Source organism: Sarcophilus harrisii, chromosome 1, assembly GCF_902635505.1.
Source record: "Sarcophilus harrisii chromosome 1, mSarHar1.11, whole genome shotgun sequence".
Lineage (NCBI taxonomy): Eukaryota > Metazoa > Chordata > Mammalia > Dasyuromorphia > Dasyuridae > Sarcophilus > Sarcophilus harrisii.
The window spans coordinates 162,590,691-162,612,157 of NC_045426.1; the positions used below are offsets into that span (position 1 = coordinate 162,590,691).

At 32.5% G+C, this 21,467-nt stretch overlaps 1 protein-coding gene across 3 annotated transcripts in view; it reads left to right on the forward strand.

The window, feature by feature from the left end:
* AP3B1 (adaptor related protein complex 3 subunit beta 1) overlaps nt 1–21,467 on the forward strand; it is a 309,786-nt gene that overhangs the window by 58,270 nt on the left and 230,049 nt on the right. For all 3 annotated transcript variants that reach the window (XR_004233861.1, XM_003759422.4, XM_031966179.1), the window contains exons 2-3: nt 3,517–3,592; nt 12,275–12,349. Coding sequence is in view for 2 of the 3 variants with exons in the window: in XM_003759422.4 (XP_003759470.1) it covers nt 3,517–3,592; nt 12,275–12,349 (151 nt within the window). In the remaining variant the exon portion in view is untranslated. The remainder of the gene's footprint in view (nt 1–3,516; nt 3,593–12,274; nt 12,350–21,467) is intronic.

The window sequence follows — 21,467 nt, forward strand, 5'->3', positions numbered from 1 at the left end:
ATTTTTTTCTTGGCTCTGCTTGCTTAACTCTGCATTGGCTCATACACAAGCATAATTTCTTTTACAGTGCAGTAGTATTCCAAATTCATGTACCACAATTTGTTTAACTATTTGATGTCTACTCTCTTTCTGATTCTTTTGCTCCCAAAAAGTGCTGCTATCAGTATTTTGGTATATATAGGGACTTTCTTTTTATCAGTGGCTTCTTGGTCTATAAAGCTAGTTCAGAGGATAAGGATGGTTTAATCACTTTATTTGCATAATTCCAAATTGCTTTCCTAAATGATCATTCCATTTCAGCGCTTGACCAGCAATATATTCGTATACCTTTCTTTTCACAATCCTTCCAACACAGAGTATTGTCATTTTGCCAATTTGAAGGGTGTGAAGCTGAAATCTCAGTATTCTTTTAATTTGAATTTCTCTATTAATAATTTGGAAAATTCTTTTATGTAGTTGTGAATACTTTGCAATTCATCTTTAAGAATTATTTGTTCATATCTTTTGCCTTCTTTATGAATTTCTATTTGTCTTATGTGTCTTGGATACCAATTATCCTAGGTATGTTAATTTTGTCTGTGAAGAAACTTTTCCTTTCAAGTTGTAAAAGTTAGCTATTTTGTCTTTTGTAATTATTCCTGTCTTGTTGTCTCTGCCTTTGTCCTGTTGTCTCTGCCTCTTAGAATCTCTCACTTCCTTTAAGAAGCAGTTCAAGTACTACTTTCTGTGGGAATCTTTATTTTCCTGGTCATAACTCCCCGTGCTAGTGATTTATTCTCATTTTCTTTCTCTCTCTCTCTCTCTCTCTCTCTCTCTCTCTCTCTCTCTCTCTCTCTCTTTCCTTTTCACTTTCTCTCCCTCCCTCTCTCATTTTTATTTTCTAAATTTCTGTACTTAGATGTTGTAGAGGGCCAGTACTGAATAAGATCATGTACAGAAATAATCTGATTCAAGTAATACTTGGGACCTGCTCTCTGTAAGGGCAAACAGTTCATAGCATTGGTTCACCACCTACCTTAACAATGAATGAAAGACATACTTAAGATAAATTTAGGATAATCTTGATGGAGAATGCATGTGACAGTAACAAGGCTGCACAATTATGTTATCTACAACTCTTTTGACAAATACCTTGTTATTAATAGTTACTGTTATTTATGACCCTCTTATGATAGATATCTTGTGGTATATGAACTGATAGAATGTCAATTCTCTTTGAGTCAGAATTATTCTAATTTTTGGCAATATATGCCTACAACCTGACTCAAAGTAGCTATTTAATAAATAGCTGCCTATTTTGTTGGCAATTGATTTAATATGAACATATTTAAATTAGAAGACAAAACTTGGGTAGCTCATTGTTTTGCAGAGAACATGAATCTTGGAATCAGGAGATAATTAGACTTGGATCAGTTTTTCAAGACAACTTGTGATTTGATGAATAAACCATTTAACAATCACAATAGTAATAAAAATCACAGCATTTTGTCATATTTTTAGTCAAAATATGACCTATAATCCTATGATGTAGGTCATGTAAGTATAATTATCTTTATATTTCATCTGTGCAACTTGAAGCTAAAAGGGATTGAGTTTTACATGGTCATACTTCTTTTCTTTCTTTTTTTATTAATAGTATTTTATTTTTCTAAATACATGCAAATATAGTTTTCAACATTCACTTTTGCAAAAACTTGTGTTCCATATTTTTCTTCCCTCCTTTCCTAGACAGCAAGCAATATGACATAGGTTAAATATGTGCAACTCTTCTAAGCATAGTTCCATATTCATTATACTGTGCAAGAAAAATCAGATGAAGAGGGGGAAAAATATGAGAAAGGGGGAAAAAAAGCAAGCAAACAAACAACTAAAGGAAGGAGAAAATACTGTGGCTTTGATCCATATTTTGTCTCCATAGTTCTCTCTTTGGATGCATATGGCTCTTTCCATCACAAATCTATTGAAATTGCCTTGAAACACCTCATTGTTGAAAAGAGCCAAGTCCATCACAGTTGATCTTCACATCAACTTCTTATTGCTGTTTATAGTGTTCCCTTGGTGCTGCTCACTTAAGTTAGCATCAGTTCATTTAAGTCTCTCCAGGAGACTTTCTGAAATCATTCTGTTCATCATTTCTTATAGAACAATAATAGTATTCCATTACATTCATATGCCATAACTTATTCAGCCATTCCCCAACTGATGAACATTCACGCAGTTTCCAGTTTGACACTCCAAAAAGGCTGTTACATTTTTGCACATGTAGTTCCTTTCCTTCCTTTATGATTCCAGTAGAAATGTTGCTGGATCAAAGAGCTGTTTGATGGTCCTTTGGCCATAGTTTCAAATTGCTCCGCAGAATGGTTAGACATTTCCCAACTACACCAACAATGTATTAGTGTTCCAGTTTTCCCGCATCACCTCCAATATTCATCATTATCTTTTCCTCTCATCTTAACCAATCTGAGAGGTGTGAAGTGGTACCTCAGAGTTGTCTTAATTTTCATTTCTTTAATCAGTAGTGAAAGAGCATTTTTTTCATATGACTAGAAATGACTTTAATTACTTTGTTTGAGAATTGTTCACATCCTTTGACATGATCCTACTTCTTTAATATTAAGTTTCCTATTTTATAAAATAAATATAATAATGCCTCCTTCAGGATTGTGGTGAAAAAAATGGCCCAAGTGTTATTTGAGATTTCAGCTATTTTTATTAGCATGTTACAATGGGTTGTATTGCTTCATGAAAATAATATGAAGTAGCAAAGGGCAAAACAAGTTTATAGAAAGCTGGTCAAGAGAATCTACTTAAGCATATCATCCAGTGAGCATTTAAAGATGAAACTGGAAAGAAACCAAAAAAAAAAAATCGATTTATCAAAACTTTTGTAATGAACTATTTTTTCCATAATTGATAGTGGAGTCATCACATTTGGTGTTATTTTGACAGTTTTTTGTATGCTACAGGAGGAAATAGAGATAAATAGTGCTAAGGAAAGCAAAAGATGGAAAGGCATTGGATCCAACCAAATGTAGAGAATAGAGACCCACGATATAAGCTACACAATTTTGAAGACATTAAAGATTGATACACAAGATTTCTGAAAGAGGGGATAGTATTAAACATTTGGGAAAAAATAATGGATTTCTTATTACTATGAGGAAGAAAAAAAATCTTAATAATAACTAATTATTATACCTATTTTTGAATCTTTACAAACAAATTTAAAGATGGCCTTTATACATTAGGGAGGCTTAATATAGATTTGATCCTGGAATGGGCAGAGATCACTAATGAGATCAAGCAGAACACATTTTTAATGGGTACATCATTAGCTACAAAGTGTGGAGGTATAAATAAGATCTTCTTACACCTGGATTCTCACATTCTGGATTTTATTTATTGTGTTTATTGTTTATAAAGTCTAATGTTTACTGAATACAAAAAAATGAATTTCTAATTCATGTGAAAATAATATAGGACATTTATAGTATCATTTTCTATTTTTGACAGAAATGAAGATCTAAAACAAATGCTGGAAAGCAACAAAGATTCTGCCAAACTGGATGCTATGAAACGAATAGTTGGGGTAAGTACAATCATGGTTTTGGTAAATACATGGATAGTAATTTTATTAAATCTTACTGTTTTTTGAATCTTCAAATATATGAGTGTTCAGTTTTCCTTATATATACTCTTTAAGGATTAGCAGGGTAATTATAATAGACAAAAGATCAACCTTAGAGTTAAAAAGACATCTATTAACTCTGTGATTCTAATTAGGTAAGTAACTTAATCTTTAAGTGATCCAGGTAGGCAGTTCTTTATTATTATTATTAATTTTATTATTATTAATTATTTATTATTCTATGTGGGCAGGGGGAAGGGAATACAGGGGGGAAAGGAAGAGAAAGTTGGGGGAGAGAAGCAGTGAGGGAAGGGGTGGTTGCAGACTTGTAGAGGAAGTTTTTTACACTAACGAAATCACATCTGATCTCTCCTCCAGGAGAAGGATTTTAATATCTTATTTTCTTATTGTTTGTTGTTTGATTTTTAAAAATGTGTCATGTGATATTTGGAGGTTTGCTTTTTTAGGATATTTTATGTTGGTTTCAAACTCAAATAGAAACTGATCTCTGCTGCCGTATATTGACTTGGAAAATCACAAATTAACATTATTTTTATTGTATGTTATGTCTTAACTTTGTTAAACATTTCCCAATTATATTTTAATCTGGTTCTGCCTAAAATATCTCCAGTTTGGCACCTCTGATTTATATGTGTGTGATTTTATATTAGTGTGACTTCTGGTACTTTTATTATATCAGTATCCTTTACTTTCATTATTTTATATTTTGCATGATTTTAATTTTTTTCTGCTTCTGTCTCCTCCCCTTTCTTCTTTTCTCTCTTATTATCTCCCTCCTTCCTCTTCAAGCTGCTCCCCTTTTAAGTTTGATATGGGAATATAATAAAACATTTGTAAGATAATGAGCAGTTAGCTAAAAGGTTTATTTTGTCATAATCTAGAAAGGATATTAAACAATTATTTTGTAGTGCTTTACTTGAGATAAGCATGACTTTCCTCCAAATAGAAGCAGGTCCGGTCATTTGGGCAGAGTATAGTGGCCTTGGAATTTCCATCATCCCTGAATGGTTTCAGTTCCATGTTGAGTGGATCTGTTTGTGCCCTCAGAATCATATGATTACAAAATCACATCAGTTTGGCCAGAGTCCATCAGGATGCTCTTTTTTTCTTGAGTCTTAGTACCTTGGCCAATAAAATGCCAGGTTGCCTTTATTGCCTCTCAGGAACAAAAGAATCCTGATCTTACTTACTTAGGGATAGTATAGTGGGATGGTGGGGAGAGAGAGAAAGAACCCTGGTAGTTAGTGATCTTCTCATAAATTTCTAAAGAATTTTGTTGTTTCTTACTATGCTACTATGACTAGAAAACCTTCACTAATAATCTAATGTTGAATATATAGGTTTTTGAAAAAAAATTTTTAATTGAATTCTTACTTCAGAATAACTTTTGTTTAAATACACTGAGTTTTTTGAATTAAGCTCAGTATTTTGAATTTTATTGCACAAAAATTCAAAACAAAAATTTGCTGTGGAATTAGGTGGTAAGAAATCTAAGCATTATCAAACCCCTTGACATCTCAGATCCTTTCCAACTCTTAAGTCTATTTAACTAAGCCTAAAGTTTTCCTCCTAAGAAATTGGAAATAATGTTTCTGTGAAATAGGAATATGCAGTTATTATGATAGTAAGACAAACTAATAGAAAAAACGACTTTTGAATATTTTGGAAGAATGGTGTTATTTTTCCTTGTGAGTTTTTTTTTTTTTTGTGGGGGAGGGATGGTTTTTTAAATTTTTTTGATCATTTAATGATTTTGATAGAAGTGTCTTTCTTCCCAAGTATATGCCATATCTACTAGGAAGGAAAATATCCTTACTTAATTTCACAGCAAGAAATTACTACTAATAATATTAACCTCAATATTATTATGCATTTGTGGATTAGATGGAGAATCTGTACAAGACAGTATCTTTGTTTTAAAGATAATATTAATTTGAATCATAGATGGAATTAGAGCGTGCTTTTTAAAAGTATGTCTATTGATTAGTGACAACCCTGGTTATACTGAATAGAATTAGTTTGTGGCAAATTGTTTAAGTCCCTCTAAGAATTTTAAATTAAATCTTAGAAGAATAGTAAGTTTTAAAATTTAATTTGGAGCAACAACATTATGTTAACTCTAAAGAAGTTAAAAAATATTGTTAATCAAGTGGTCTCCCTGTCTCCCATAATTTTTTTTTTTTTTTTAACACAGCAACTCAAATTTTCCTAATGTGCATGTTTGGGTATGTTACATCCTTACTTAACCTCATCTAGTGACTCCATATAGGCCTCTGTTCTCAGTGGATCATAGTATTGATAGAAGGTAGTAGAACTTGTGCTTCCATATAAGTCATAATAGTAATTTAAAAAAAAATCTTGTTTTCTTGCTTTTTTTTTTTGATGTCACCTTGACTCAACACTTTTGTATATTAGGACTTTGTTAATTCTGAATTTCATTTTTTAAATGTTTTATCAGCACATCACTTGAAGTTAGGTCTTTTACCTAGGGGAGTCTTAGGCATATTTTTAAAATTAACTTTGTTTTTTTTTCTTCTTTTGAATTTGATTAAGATTAGATGTATATTTTAATTCTACTTTAAATTGGTGATAGTGAGAGATCCAGTCTTTGGTGGTTATGTAGCAAAGTTAGGATTTTTGCTCAATATTTGCTAAAATAGGTGCTGTCATTCATGCTTTGTAATTATATTAAATAAATTTGTGAAATAGACGAATACAGAATTAAGATTTTAGTGATGTCCCTCATCTTGTATATGACAAAGTATATTTGTTTAAAACATGGCATTTCAAGTAGGGGTTTTCTAGAAATGTATATTGACATGTTGATATCTCCTAGGTACCACAAATTCCTTGTTTTCAAAACAGCACAAAATTCACAACAGCAACAGTAGCAATCAAACAAATCAGTAGCCAATTAACAAACCAACAACCAACGAAATATCCCCAAACTATCAGTCAGAAACCAACCAACCAACAACAGCCCCCAAGTAAACCAGCAGCCAACAAACAACCTACCTACCTTTTCTCCTAAGTTCCTTCTAGAGCATGCTGTCATTTCCCTAGTTTTGTAAATTCTTTCCCTATAAAATCTCTCTTGTGTGTCTTTTTTTCTTGACTTATATTGCATTCTAATTCTGGTTTGCATTGACTCATTTGAACTTTTGTAATAGCTTCCAAACTTGTTTCTCTGCTTATAATCTGCTTGTATAATCTTTCTAATTATTTTTTCCTCCTGACTACTCAAATTTTCCTAATTTTATTACCTGGGGATGTCACTTCCCTGCTTAAAATATGTTATTTATATGATAAATTAGAAATTGGAGGTGGAGATGAGATGTTAGAGAAAAGACAGGGACTTGCCCAAGGTGTCCCAAATTCTTTTCCAAATAACTTAAAAATAACTGCTCAAAATGAAATATGGAGCAGCAGAATCCACAAAAAAGACAGGGTGAAAAATTTTTTGGCTCAAGACACGTTAAGTTAGCAGGAAAGGTCTGTTGTATAGTGGTAGGAATAGAGCTCACTCCACGGCAGGCTTCCCTTGAGCCATCAAGCAGCAAACCTTAGGGATAACTAAGCTGGTAGCAACGACATTCAGTGCCATCATCCCACAGATGGTAAGGGTTGGATTCAGAAGGAAATTACAGGAATCACTTTTACTGGTCCTGGTTGCAGAACTCTATTGCATTGTCCACAGAGCATGCCAGAGTATGCTAGAGCTTGCAGCTGCAAAAGAGTGGCAATTCTGGTCACAGTTCCAAATTGGAAAAGAGTGCTTTTTGTCACTCAGTCATGGTGAAGATCAGGACAGCAGTAAACATACTTCTCCTTAGATCATACTATCTTGGAAGAACTGAAAACTTACAGATCCCTCCAGATTGAAAACAGCTGCACAAAAAGCCTGAAGCTTGGAATAATGCCTCCTCCACTCAAGAAGCAGACCCTGGTTTTTATATAAAGTGCAAAGTCAAGAAATTGGTCAGAAAAATGAGGAAATAACAAGAAAAAAGTTTCTGACTATAGAAAATTGCCATGGTGACAGGGAATCAAAACACAAACTCCAAGAAGCTGACAAAATCAAAACTGCTACGTTTAGAACCTCAAAAAATATGTGAATTATTCTCAGGCCCAAAAAGTATTCCTAGAAGGGCTCAAAAAGGATTTTTAAAATCAGGGGAAAAAAAAGGTAGGGAAAATGGGAAAAAAATGAGAATGTTGCAAGAAAATCATTAAACAAAAAGAGTTATTAGCTTGGTGAAAGGAGACACAAAAAATATTCAAGAAAATAATGATAAAAGAGGCACAAGAATCTGCCAAAGCAAAAAATGCTTTCAAAAGCTGAACTGGACAAATGGAAAAAAGGTTACAAAAATTCCCTGAAGAAAAGAGCTCATTAAAAAAATAGAATTGGCTAAATGGAAAGATAATAGAAAAGTCCAGTAAAGATAATAATTCCTTAAAAATTAGAATTGGGCAAGTCGAAGATACTGAGTACATGAAACATCAGAAAACAAGAAAACAAAATGAAAATAATGATAAAAATACAAGAAAATGTGTACTATTTTATTGGAAAAATCAGCTGATATATATCTAGTACAGATAGCTTAAGAATTATTCGACTCTCTGAAAGGCATGATCAAAAAAAGGCTGGGCATGATTTTTCAAGATATTATTGAGGAATACTATCCTGATATTCTAGAACAAGAGGATAAAATAGAAATGGAAAGACTCCATTAATTACTTCCTGAAAGCAATTCCAAAATGAAAATATTATAGCCAAATTCCATAGCTCCCAGGTCAAGGAGAAAATAGCAATCAGAAAGAAACGATTCAGATACTATACAGCCATGGTCAGGATACCACAACGTTTAGTATGTTGTACATTAAACAATTGATAATTCCAAAGGACTCATGATGAAAGGTGCTAGCTATCCCATCTCCAGAGATAGAATTGATGGAGTCAGAATGCAGATTGAAGCATACTTTCTTATACTGTCTTTCTTTTTAAAATATATTATCTTTTTAGTTTGTGTGTTTTTTTTTTAACATGACTAATAGATAAATATGTTTTACACGACTGCATGTATATAACATATCAAATTATATGTCTTCTCAATGAGGGAGAAGGGACATAATAGAGAGAGAAAATTTGGAACTCAAAATTTTAAAAACTGAATGAATGTGAAAAGTGATTTTTACATGCCATTGGAAAAAAATAAAATATTAAACATTTATGTTAAAAATAAAAAATGAAAAAACAAAAGATAAAACAAAAAATTTCTTATCTTAGCATTTAAAACCTATTTTATACCTTTTCATCTTTAGTTCTCACTTTATTCTGTATTTCCTAAAGTTCTAGTTAATTATACATTGATCTCACACATTCTGTCTTCTCACCTATTTCTATCAATTTGTACAGTTTGTCTTCTTATACTTGGAATTTCCTTCCTTTATATGTCTGACCATTGAAATACTTCCTTTATTCAGAGTTTTGCTTTGGGAGCTTACCTTTTTCATAGTATCCACTGAATTTCTGCTCATATCTCTGTCTGAATCTTTCCTTTGAACCAATTATGGTTATCTTCCTATCATATAATACAAAATATGATATTCTTCTTTTATATTCCTCTCTGAGGAAGTGACTATTTTTCATTTTTTTATATCTATCACTTAATACAGTACTTTCTGTACTATAGTTTCTTAATATAATTTAGTGAATAAAATCTAAAAATATAGTTATGCATTCTGAATTCTCTTATTGTGTAGTACTATGGTTGAAGCTTTTGAATTTATAAGTAGAGCATCATTTGCTTTATATAAGAAGACCTATAAATTTGCTCGTCAATATAACTAATTCTCTACTGAATAAATTTAAAATCCCCTTGCTTTTCCTTGCTGTTTGATTACTTTCTTTAGTAAGATCTTTATAATGCTGTTCTACATCTATGTAGAGTATAACATAAATTCTTATTTCTAAGTTTATCCATTTTAAAAGTTGTAGAGTGAGCAGAAGCTTTCCTTTTCTGATATTGTGAAATGTTTGCCTTCAGTTTGTCTCATCTGCAATCCATCATCATCCAGATGCTAAGAAGATTTTCTTAATTCTCCTGTTTAGACATATAATGGGATAAAATACAAACTATTTGGTGTAAAAGGAACAACATTTTATGGAATCTAGCATAATTTTCATTGAAGATGACAACCAGATAATTCTTGGGATTTAATTGAGCTAGAGGACTAAGAGGATTTGTGGGATTCCCACTGTCTATAGGATTTTTTTTTTTTTTTTTTTTTTTTTTTTTTTGCTACTTTAATGAATGTGAAGGTCAACAGGAACAGTATTTATTTTTATTAATTATGTCCTTATAAATCAAGTTATTTTTATTGTTTTTATGGTACTTTTTACTTTGTCTAAAACAATTTGGACAAAGTACATTGAATTTGTCCAAAGCAATCAACAATGGACTTTTCTATGATATATATTTTTATTTTGGAGGAGTTTCAGAAGTATGCATGAGGGTAGAAATCAAATTGTGGGTAGTTACGAAAGAAGTTGAATGATGAGGTAGTAAAAGCTATGAAAGGAAAAAAGAATTAGTTGGAAGGACATATATAGAGAGAGACTTGGGCATGTTTTATCAGTTTTTAAATTTTTTTTTTAATTTTAGTAACATTTTATTTTTCCAACTACATGTAAGGATAGTTTTCAACATTCATTTTTTAAGATTTTGAGTTCCGAACTTTTTTTCTCCCTCCCTCCCTTATTACTCCTCTCCCCAAAATACCAAGCAACCTGATATAGGTTATACACGTATAATCATTTATACCATTTCCATATTAATCATGTTGGAAAGAAAAATAAGAACAATAAAAAAGAAAAGCTATGGAAAAAAAAAACAACAAAATAACAAAAACCTTGAAATATAAATGCTGTGATTGGTATTTCTGGGCGTGTTTTTAAAGCGATGATGTAGGAACCAGTGCAGTTGGAGAGGATATATGTGGGACTTTGGGCATCTTATCTTCTCCTTTTCTTTTTGCTCAGCCAATTTAGTTTTTATAGTATTCTGAGAAATAAGTTAGAGGATATGATATAATTTTTGAAGTAAGAATTCCTGAAATGAAGTTTAAAAAAAAAATAAAGTATATAGTAAGTGTTTACTATGTACAAAGCTTTGTGCTGATACTGGGGATGCAAATAGAAAAGTAAAAGACAGTTCCTGCTCTCAAAGAGATAACATTTTATAAGGGGAGACAAAACACATAAAAAGGATAAACATGATAAGAAATCATGTTATGTCATCAAGACATGGAATAAAGTAGGAAGTGAAGATAAATGTTTTTTAATGTCTTTCTGTGGCTGTTTCGTTCACAGAAAACTGATGGAGACTGTATAGAATAAATGTCTAACAGAATATAGAATAAGTGTCATCTTCTAGGCGTCCTAATTCTGATGAAAGAAAGATACTTTCTTATAAGCTATGTGAAAGAAGTAGACCTTGCCTATATTTAGAATTACATTTGGTAAATGAGCTTTTTTCCTCCCTTAAATTTATAAAACATTTGTCTGGGAGGCACTATAGTGCCAAGAATTCTTGAGTTACAAACAAGATCAAACAGCTTATATGTGAATGATATAATTATTCCAGTGGAGTGTTCTTGGGCTTTCTTAAATTTTTTTTTTTTTTTGCAACTATATTTCAATATAATTGTTTCCTTTGTAATTTTATGAAATTGAAATATATAAGTTCCTTTCCAATTCAAAATATGATGAGTTGTACATAACATTTTTTAGTTTATTATTTAATCTTGTTATTCTTTGTATATTGAAATGTTTGTATTTGCTTATGATTAAGTTCATTTAAAAAGTTTTTAAAAACCTTAACCTTTTGCTTTCTTAAGAAAATTCCTTTCTTTGAAGGACAGTATCTTGAATGTAATGAATGCTTAATAAAAAAGGTTTCTTTTTTTAATTAAAGCTTTTTATTTTTAAAAGATATGCATGGATAATTTTTCAACATTGATCCTTGCAAAACCTTGTGTTTCAATTTCCCTTTCTAACTCCACCCCCTCCCCTAAATGTCAAGTAATCCAATATGTTAAACATGGTAAAAATAGGTTATGTCCAATATATGCTTACATATTTGTACAATTGTCTTGCTGCACAAGAAAAATCAGATCAAAAAGGAAACAAGTGAGAAAGTAAGTAAAATGCAAGCAGTCAACAACAAAAAGAGTGAAAATGTTATTGTGGTCCACCTTCAGTTCTTACAGTCCTCTTTCTTCATCATATGATCATAGGAACTGGCCTGAATCATCTCATTGTTGAAAAAGAGCCACGTCCATCAGAATTGATCATTGTATAATCTTGTTACCATATACAATGATCTCAATAAAAATGTTTGAAGAAAATAAAGTTTAAAAAGGTGTATTTAATCTTGTTACCTACAAGTATTTTATTATGAAATTGATTTAATAACTTTTATCCATTCACAGAATTATTCAAGTCTTACACAATATCAATGTATAAAGTAAATTTTCTTTGAAATCTATTTTGTTTAGAAATTATTTTTGATGTGTGTATTTTATATTAAAACATTAATATTATACTTTGTGTTTCAGATGATTGCAAAGGGGAAAAATGCATCTGAACTCTTTCCTGCTGTTGTGAAAAATGTGGCCAGTAAAAATATTGAGGTATGTTCTGATATAGTATTGCTATGATTTCTTTTGTTATTAAAGAGTTTCTTGTTACTTTGAAATGTTAAAAAAAAAAAAAAAACCTTCTTAAATTAAACATCATAGGTTAATGGTGCTTTAATTTCAATGAGAAAATTTACAAATAAGGCATAATAAAAAAAGAGACACTACAGTTTACTTGGTTTAAGGTTATTGCAGAAGGCGAAATCTGATATTGAGAAGAATTTACCTAGAAGAATGATTAAATTATGCTATCCTATTTTCCTGTTTATAGATTCCTGTTCAATTTTGATTTAGGATTGAGATGATAGTATAGACCCATTGAGATAGGTGTCATAAAAAATATTTCTTGGAAAGCTTAAGATGATTTTAGATTGAACTATAGAGTGGATTAGACCGTTTGGTGGAATTTGGTATAAAGATAGAACCCTAATTGTTTCTCTGAATGTGAATCATTGAAATTGCTGGGTATCATTGAAAGAACAAATTTATAAGTTTCCTATATTGGAGTGAAAGGAAGATATTACTCATGCTCTAAAACTAAACATTCCTCCTGATTCTGGTTAGATTCCTTTTTTTTTTTTTTTTTTTTTTTAATTGCTAACTGCTTTAATTGTGCTAATAAAGATGTTTTAGTAGAATACTTTCCAGTAATAATCAATTTAATAATACTTTTGTGATAGATACTTGGGATATCCAAAATGATTATTATTGTTCAGATTTAAGTTTTAATAAGTAACATTTGGTCTATTGTCTATTTAGAGAGCTATGGTTCCTCAAGTAAGATAGACTCTATTTCTGACCCATCTTCTTAATTTAATGATAACTTTTTCCACCCCCTCTCCAAATTTTAAGTGCAAAATCAGAAAGAGCCACTTTGTGATACAGATTTAAAGGAATCTGCATTTCATAGAGGGTGGAATTTATTATTTCTTTGAAAAATGTCCAGAAGAAAACAATCCATGTGACTTCATGATCACTTCATTATGAGATTGAGTTGCTTCCCTAATGTACATCAGGAAATAACTGATTTAAATATAATCCATGAAAAATAATTTGTTTTATAAATTGTAACAGGTTATATATAAAAGTTTGTTGAAGTGAGGATGATATGATGTCACAGAAGTAAAAGATTCTATAATAAGTATAGATATTCTGTTACTTGGATGCCAGATTGTGGCAGAAGAGCATAAACTCCAGCAGGTCCTATCAAGTTAGAATGGCTCCTTCTATGGCTGACCATGGTAGCTTTTTGAGGACTGACCAGCCTGCAGATCTGACATGACAGTGAATGACACTTCGCCTCCTTCTCCCTGTGTATTCCTCCATCCCTGCTCCCTGTATACACAATAACTCTCAGTTTTCTACATCTCTAATCCATTTTGGAAATGATGGTGTCCTACTGATAGAAAAGCATGCAGAAGCTGCTAAGAATGATATAACTTGTAAGATATTTATGAACACAAAGTTAATTGTTATTGCTCTAAATGTAAGATGCTTGTGGTCAGGTGGGCACATCACTAGAGGAACTTAGTCATATCAATCTTGATTTTCTCATAAAAAATAAAACCACATGACAGAAAAAAGTAGCTGCTAAATTCAAAGACTTAAGGATTCTTCTTGGCTAGGCAAATAAAAGAATTGGTGGAATCTTATAATGCATCCCAAGGCAACAAGAATCATTGTTTGTGTGAAACAAGTGATCACTTTCAGTCATTCAACAAACACTTATTAAGTACTTACCATGTGCTAGGTAGACTCTATTCTAAGGGTTCAGGATACACAGGTAGAAGTGAAGTTGATTCTGCCCTTAGGGAGCTTCAGTTCCAGCAGAGAAAATGACATGTACATATATCAGTACAGCCAGCTAGGTAGTGCAGTGGATAGAGCACTAAGCTAGTTGGTGGGTAGATTCTGCGTTCCAATCTAGATCAGATACTTTCTGTGTGACCTTGGGCAAATTATTTAACTTTTCAGCCTCAATTTCCTCAGTTGTAAAATGGGGATAGTGACACTTACCTAGCAGGATAGGGAGCATCAAATGAGATATTTGTAAAAGCATTTAGCACATAGTGCTTGGTACGTATTACTCAGTTTGTTTGTACCCATTTCTTCATGACAATATGGGCTATAGCGTGACAGTGCTCTCTTTGAGGCTTTGTTGGCAAAGATATTGGAGTGGCTTGCCATTTCCTTTTCCAATGGATTAAGGCAAATAGATTAAATGACTTGCTTAGGGTCATGTAGAGGGGCTGAACTCTGGAGAAGTATATTTGAAACAATGTGTTAACTCAGTGGAATTGGTGAGATGATGGTTCTCTAGTTTACATATACTTGGTACTTAGTATGATGATGCAATGGTTCTTTAGTTCACAGATATTCAGCATGCTGTAATGATGTAATTGTACTAAGGTATATAAAGGCTGAGAAAGACTATTTTTAAAAAAAATTTTAATAGCTTTTTATTTACAACTTATATGCATGGGCAATTTTACAGCATTGACAATTGCCAAACTTTTTGTTCCAATTTTTCCCCTCCTTCTCCCCGTCCCCTCCCCTATATGGCAGGATGACCAATACATGTTAAATATGTTAAAGGATAAATTAAATACAAAATAAGTATACATGTTCAAAACCATTATTTTGCTGTACAAAAAGAATCAGACTTTGAAATGGTGTACAATTAGCCTGTGAAGGAAATCAAAAATGTAGGCGGGCAAAAATATAGGGATTGGGAATTCTATGTAATGGTTCTTAGTCATCTCCCAGAGTTCTTTTGCTGGGTGTAGTTGGTTCAGTTCATTACTGCTCCATTGGAACTGATTTGGTTCATCTCATTGCTGAAGATGGCCACCCATCAGAATTTATCATCATATAGTAAGTATTGTTATTGAAGTATATAATGATCTCCTGGTCCTGCTCATTTCACTCAGCATCAGTTCCTGTAAGTCTCTCCAGGCCTTTCTGAAATCATCCTGTTGGTTATTTCTTACCAAACAATAATATTCCATAACATTCATATACCACAATTTATTCAACCATTCCCTAATTGATGGGCATCCACTCAGTTTCCAGTTTCTGGCCACTTCAAAGAGGGCTGCCACAAACATTTTGGCACATACAGGTCCCTTTCCCTTCTTTAGTATCTCTTTGGGATATAAGCCCAGTAGTAACACTGCTGGATCAAAGGGTATTCACAGTTTGGTAACTTTTTGAGCATAGTTCCAAATTGCTCTCCAGAATGGCTGGATGTATTCACAATTCCACCAACAATGTATTAGTGTCCCTGTTTTCCCACATCTCCTCCAACATTCCGCATTGTCTTTCCCTGTCATTCTAGCCAATCTGACAGGTGTGTAGTGGTATCTCAGAGTTGTCTTAATTTGCATTTCTGTGATTAATAATTACTTGGTGCATCTTTTCATATGGCTAGAAATACTTTCAATTTCTTGAGAAGGACTATTTTTGACCATCTTCCTAGTGGCTCTCCTGCCTCCTGCACTCAAGACTGGGTCAGCCTATGACAGGCACATACTGTGAAGGAGACAATAAAGACTCTAGACTCTATTCCTGACCATTCTCGTGGTGTCTATCCTATTGAGACTAAGGTCCGTCTGAAGGACCTATAGAAAGCTAGCCCACACATTACAGGGTCACGCAACTATTAAGTGTCTGAGGTCACATATGAAGTCAGGTCTTCCTGACTCCAGTCCCAGCTCTCTTAACTGTTGAGTTACATAGCTGCCTCTCCTAGCATATGCTTATTGTTCCTCTTCCTTTCAATTTAGAGACATAATGAATAGACTGTATTTTTGGGCAGGAGTGTACTAGAAACTAGGGGTATCAGGAAACGTTCATAGAGAAGGTGATGGAAACTAGAACTTTCAAGAGGGCAGAGATAAAGAAGAAGGATATTCCAGGCAACGCGAGCACTCATGGGAAAAACATCAGGAAGACTGGCTTAACAGCCCCACTACTCAGGACTGTGAAACTTTTGCTTATTAGGGGAGAATCTTTTGTCTTTAAATGGAAAAGGGAGCCAGTTTCCCATTTGAAAGGAGATTGAGAACCATGTAGATTAGTTAGTGCTCTGATTGGCAGAGTATCATTGAACAGAAATAATTGCCATCTTTAGTTGGAAGAAAAATATGATTTGTGCCTACTGCAATATGATAACATGATTTTGTGTCCAAATTGGTAATACATTCACTTCCCAACTTCTGCTGTTGTTTTAAGGGCTTCAAGCCTGGTTCTTCATTTTAACAAGAGGCAGTTGATATCTCTGATGAGTGATAATAAATTCCATAACCAGTTGTATTTGGGAGAAGTATTCCTTATTTGGTCTCAGAAGAAGCCACTTAGAGAAAATGTCTTTGTGCTACTGAGTAGCTTCTAAGATGGTCAGAAGACTAAAAGGCTTCTTTCTATATCTGATCCTTTAATCACCTGCTTTACTTCCTCTGAATTCTAGAAAGAATTTGGTAAGACATTCTCTCCAATTAATTACCACATACCTTAAATATGTGGTGACTTTAGAATAAAGGAGAGGATGTTTCATCTGTTTTTTCAGACAAATTTTTATCTAAAATGTGTCCTTCATACCATTTCTCTTGCACACTTCTGTTGGCAATATATTACAGCCTGATCATGTCTGCTGTAATTCTTCAGATCCTATGATATTCTATGATCTTGAAAAATACATTTTGCTGGAAAAAGTATATATCCTTATGGATGAAGCCTTCAAATGTTTCTCTTTATGTATGTCCTTGTGCTGATTGTAGCAGGCTCTTGAATATTAAATCTCTGATCACTCAAAAAAAGCTTGGCCTAGCTATTCCCCAGGAAAAGAGTTATGGATTAAGGGCTCCATCTCTTTGCTTATATAGCTATCTGACTCATCATATACAAAATCTGTATGTACGTATATGTGTAAATGTACATATATAGACACACATACATATATATATATATATATATATATATATATATATATATATATATATATATATATTTGAAAGTCACTTTAGATGGGCTCAGGGTTAAATAGGATGAGGTAAGTGGATTATATTGCCCATGGGAAATTATGTAGTGCTTTTAATGACTTCAAATTTTTCTTGAAACAAAACATATCTTTTTAGCATAAGATTTCTTTTGTTTATGCTGTATTTCTGTGAATCTTGGAATACCACAGTCCTTAGAAAATTAAAGTTTATTTTCACCCAAAGGGCATTGGAAAGGTGCTGAATTGGGTATGGATAGACTGCAATATATTTTTAACATATCTTGCCTTGTCCTTGTTTGGAAATGGGCTGAAATAACTGTCGTGAAAAGACAAAAGATATCAATAAATATTAAAATTAAAGAGAAATATTTTATTCTCTCCCCCTGCCCCCCATTACCAATAAAGGAGCGCAGGAGACATGATATGAAGGACATTTTATTTAAGAGAACTTTGAATATTTATATAGGACTTGGGTTGATCTTGCTGCAAGAGAAAGATGTAACCAATGAAAAGACTTTAGGCTAAATTGTTATTTTGCACAATAAATTGATAGAGAAATACTCCCGGCACATTGGGTTCTTACTCCCAGGAGGGGTTATGGGAGGACATAGATAGAATTGGATGGGATGATAAAAAAGGTCATGTGTCATGGATTTTAGAGACATGGGACACAGATTCAGATCCCAGGTCTGCCATGTAGAATATGGTCTTAGAGAAGTAATATAAAATCCCTCTTGGGCTCAGTTTTTCATCTTTAAAATGAAGGGATCAGACTAGATGTCCTAAAGCCCCCTTTTAAGTTCTGTATAATGAATGTGTAAATAGGTTGTGATTTTATCAATCTGTGTTCTTGAGATCTCAGATCCATAATTATATATTATATATGGATAGCTATGTATTTTAATACATATAATATACATATAGCACATATGTAATGCATTTTGCATGTATGGTATATACACCAAACTGTGTGTGAAAGATATACAGATATATATATATATATATATATATATATATATATATATATATATATATACACACACACACACATACATACAGATAGACAGATAGACACAGGTATTCTTTCCTACTTTCCTGTCCTAGGTATTGTTACTATCACTTTTACTTGGTTTAAAAATCACCAAAAGGGACATGGAAAATATAGGATATTAGAATTTACCATGATTTTTGATGTATTCCAAAATGTAAAGCTCATTTAGTTTGGAATTAGTCTTCTAGAGCTCAGATTCTTAAACTGTGGTTTGTGACTCCCAAACTGGGATTTCCCCATATTGGAGACGGTTAGGTTTTCGAAAATGGCAGTCATTAGTTCTTTTGAAACTATTTCTCATAATTTCCATATAGAGTTTTTCTCCTGTTATATAATGGGAGATTCATTTTTACTTTTTCTCTCTTTTCTTTCACTCCTACAGGAGTTAAAAAGAAAATTTCAATAGCTAAAATATATGGAGATGAACAAAATATTGCTAGAAAATTTTATTGTCAATGTTTAAATAATTTCCACTTTTTCAAAGAAGATAAATTGAATGAAGAGGCTATATAAGTACATGGCATATTGACTCAATAAAATAACCATGAAGTAGATATGATAGTTGAATTTTTAATACAAATAGATGAATCAGAACAGGTAGGTATTAGTTGTGTATGTAATATACAGCTATGATTGCAGTGTCCAGACTAAAACTAATACCAGCTATCGGTTTAGCACTTAAAATTATTGAATTAGGAATCATTACTACATTAATAGCTTTTTCACAGATATGGCTAGAATTTACTTTTCAAGGAATTTTGAATTGAGATATTCAGAATCTAATAAAGTACTTAGAATTTTTTTTTTTTAACAATAGCTTTTTTTTTTTTTTTTTTCAAAATACAGGCAAAGAGAGTTTTCATCATTTACCCTGGCAAAACCTTGTGTTCCAAATTCTTCTCCCTCCTCCCTTGGACAGCAAGTAATCCAATATAGATTAAACATATGCAATTCTTCTAAATGTGTATCCACATTTATCATGATGCACAAGAAAAATCAGATCAAAAGGGAAAAAAATTAAGGAAAAAAAACAAGCAAGCAAGCAGACAGCAGCAGTAGCAGCAGCAGCAGCAGCAACAGCAATAAAAAGTTGAAAATGCTATGTTGTGATACACATTCAGTCCCCTTTCTGTATTCAGTTGATTGTCTCCATCATAAGTCTATTAGAATTGGCCTGAATCACATCATTGTTGAAAAGAGCCAAGTCCATCACAGTTGATCATCACATAGTCTTATTGTTGCTATCGAGAATGTTCTCCTGGTTTTACTCATTTCACTTAGTATCAGTTCATGCAAGTCTATCCAGGCCTCTCTGAAATTATCCTACTGATTGTTTCTTATAGAACAATAATATTCCTTTAAATTCATATACCATAACTTAGTCAGCCATTCTCCAACTGATTGGCATCTACTCAGTTTCCAGTTCCTTGCTACTTCAAAAGGTCTGCCAAAAGCATTTGTGTATACATGGGTCCTTTTTCCATTTTTTATGATTTCTTTGGGATATAGGCCCAGTAAAGACACTGCTGGATCAAAGTGTATGCACCCTTTGATAATCTTTTGAGCATTGTTCCATTTGCTCTCCAGAATGGTTGGATCTGTTCACAATTCCACCAACAATGTATTAGTGTCCCAGTTTTCCCACATCCCCTCCAATATTATCATTATCATTATCTTAGCCAATCTGAGAAGTGTGAAGTGGTACTTCAGAGTTGTCTTAATTTGCATTTCTCTAATCAATAGTGATTTAGAGCATTTAGAAAATAAATTTTAAAAGAATTTTTAGAAAAAAATTTCATGCATGAACTATTTTTCCTTATATGCTAACTTGATTAGAATAATTTAAAATGGAAGTTATTTTTTGTTTGGATTTTTGGTTCTGTTTTTCAGCATATGCTAAGTCAACTGAATTTACTGTCCTCTACGACAGTAAATAAATTGTATAGCTTAGCTGGGTGATTATTGTCATCACATTGAATAATGTTATTGTAAATCATTTTTAGAGTTGACTAACTTTGTTGATAAAACACAGCCAAAAATCTATTTTTAACCATTGGTGCCAATTTAGCAAGTAGATTAAATTACCTTTTTTTCTTTTGACTTATCAGATTCATTCTTTTTGGGACATAAGGATTGGAAAAGCAGATAAATGTTTGGAATATTATTTTCTTTCCAAAACAGATATATTGGAGCAGCATATCACATGAGATTGTTGATTTTTCTTTTCTTTATATAGCAGTCACATAGCAGTTATGTTCTTTGTACGAGTAAGTTTAGAGGCTTGAGGTCTCTAATAGGTAAATTTACGTGAAAATAATGATGTACTGTTCTGGTCCTACTAAGATTGGTCTGTCATTCAGCAAACATTTGAGTGCTAAATATTTATATAGCCCAATTCTGAGAACTATGGGAGATAGAACATGTGGCTGCTCACCTGAAGGCGTACATGCATGAAAAACTTATTGAAATTGTGTAATAGCATTTATTAAGTACATTCTGATTATTGGGTTAAAAGTGATTCTTAGACTTGAGTTAGAGCTTGAAGATGGGTGAAGTTTAGACAGGTGGACTCTGATATTCTCTTCTCTCTTTTCTCCTCTCTCTATTTTTTCTTTCTTCTATTTCATTCTCTCCCTCTGTTTTCTCCTCTCTCTCCTCTCCTGCTCCTGAGTTTATATACATACACATACATACATATATACATATATATGTATATAATGCATATACATCTGTATCTTCTCACCACTTTCCTCTGAAGGGAATTCTCCTATAACAGATTGGATGAATGTTTTTTCAGCTATGTACCAATCACTGTGCATATACAAGGGGGGAAATAGTCCCTGCCCTCTAGATGCTTGTAATTGAATGGGGGAGACAATATGTTGTTTTCAACTAAAATATATGCATAATAAATTGGAAGTGATCTGAGAGAGAAGGGCATGAGCTTTAAAAGGAAAAAAGGAACCATGCCCGGAACAAATTGAATCTCTCTTTCATAAGACAATTCTTTACATACTTGAAGATACAATTATTCCCAGGCTAAATGTTCTTAGTGGCTCATG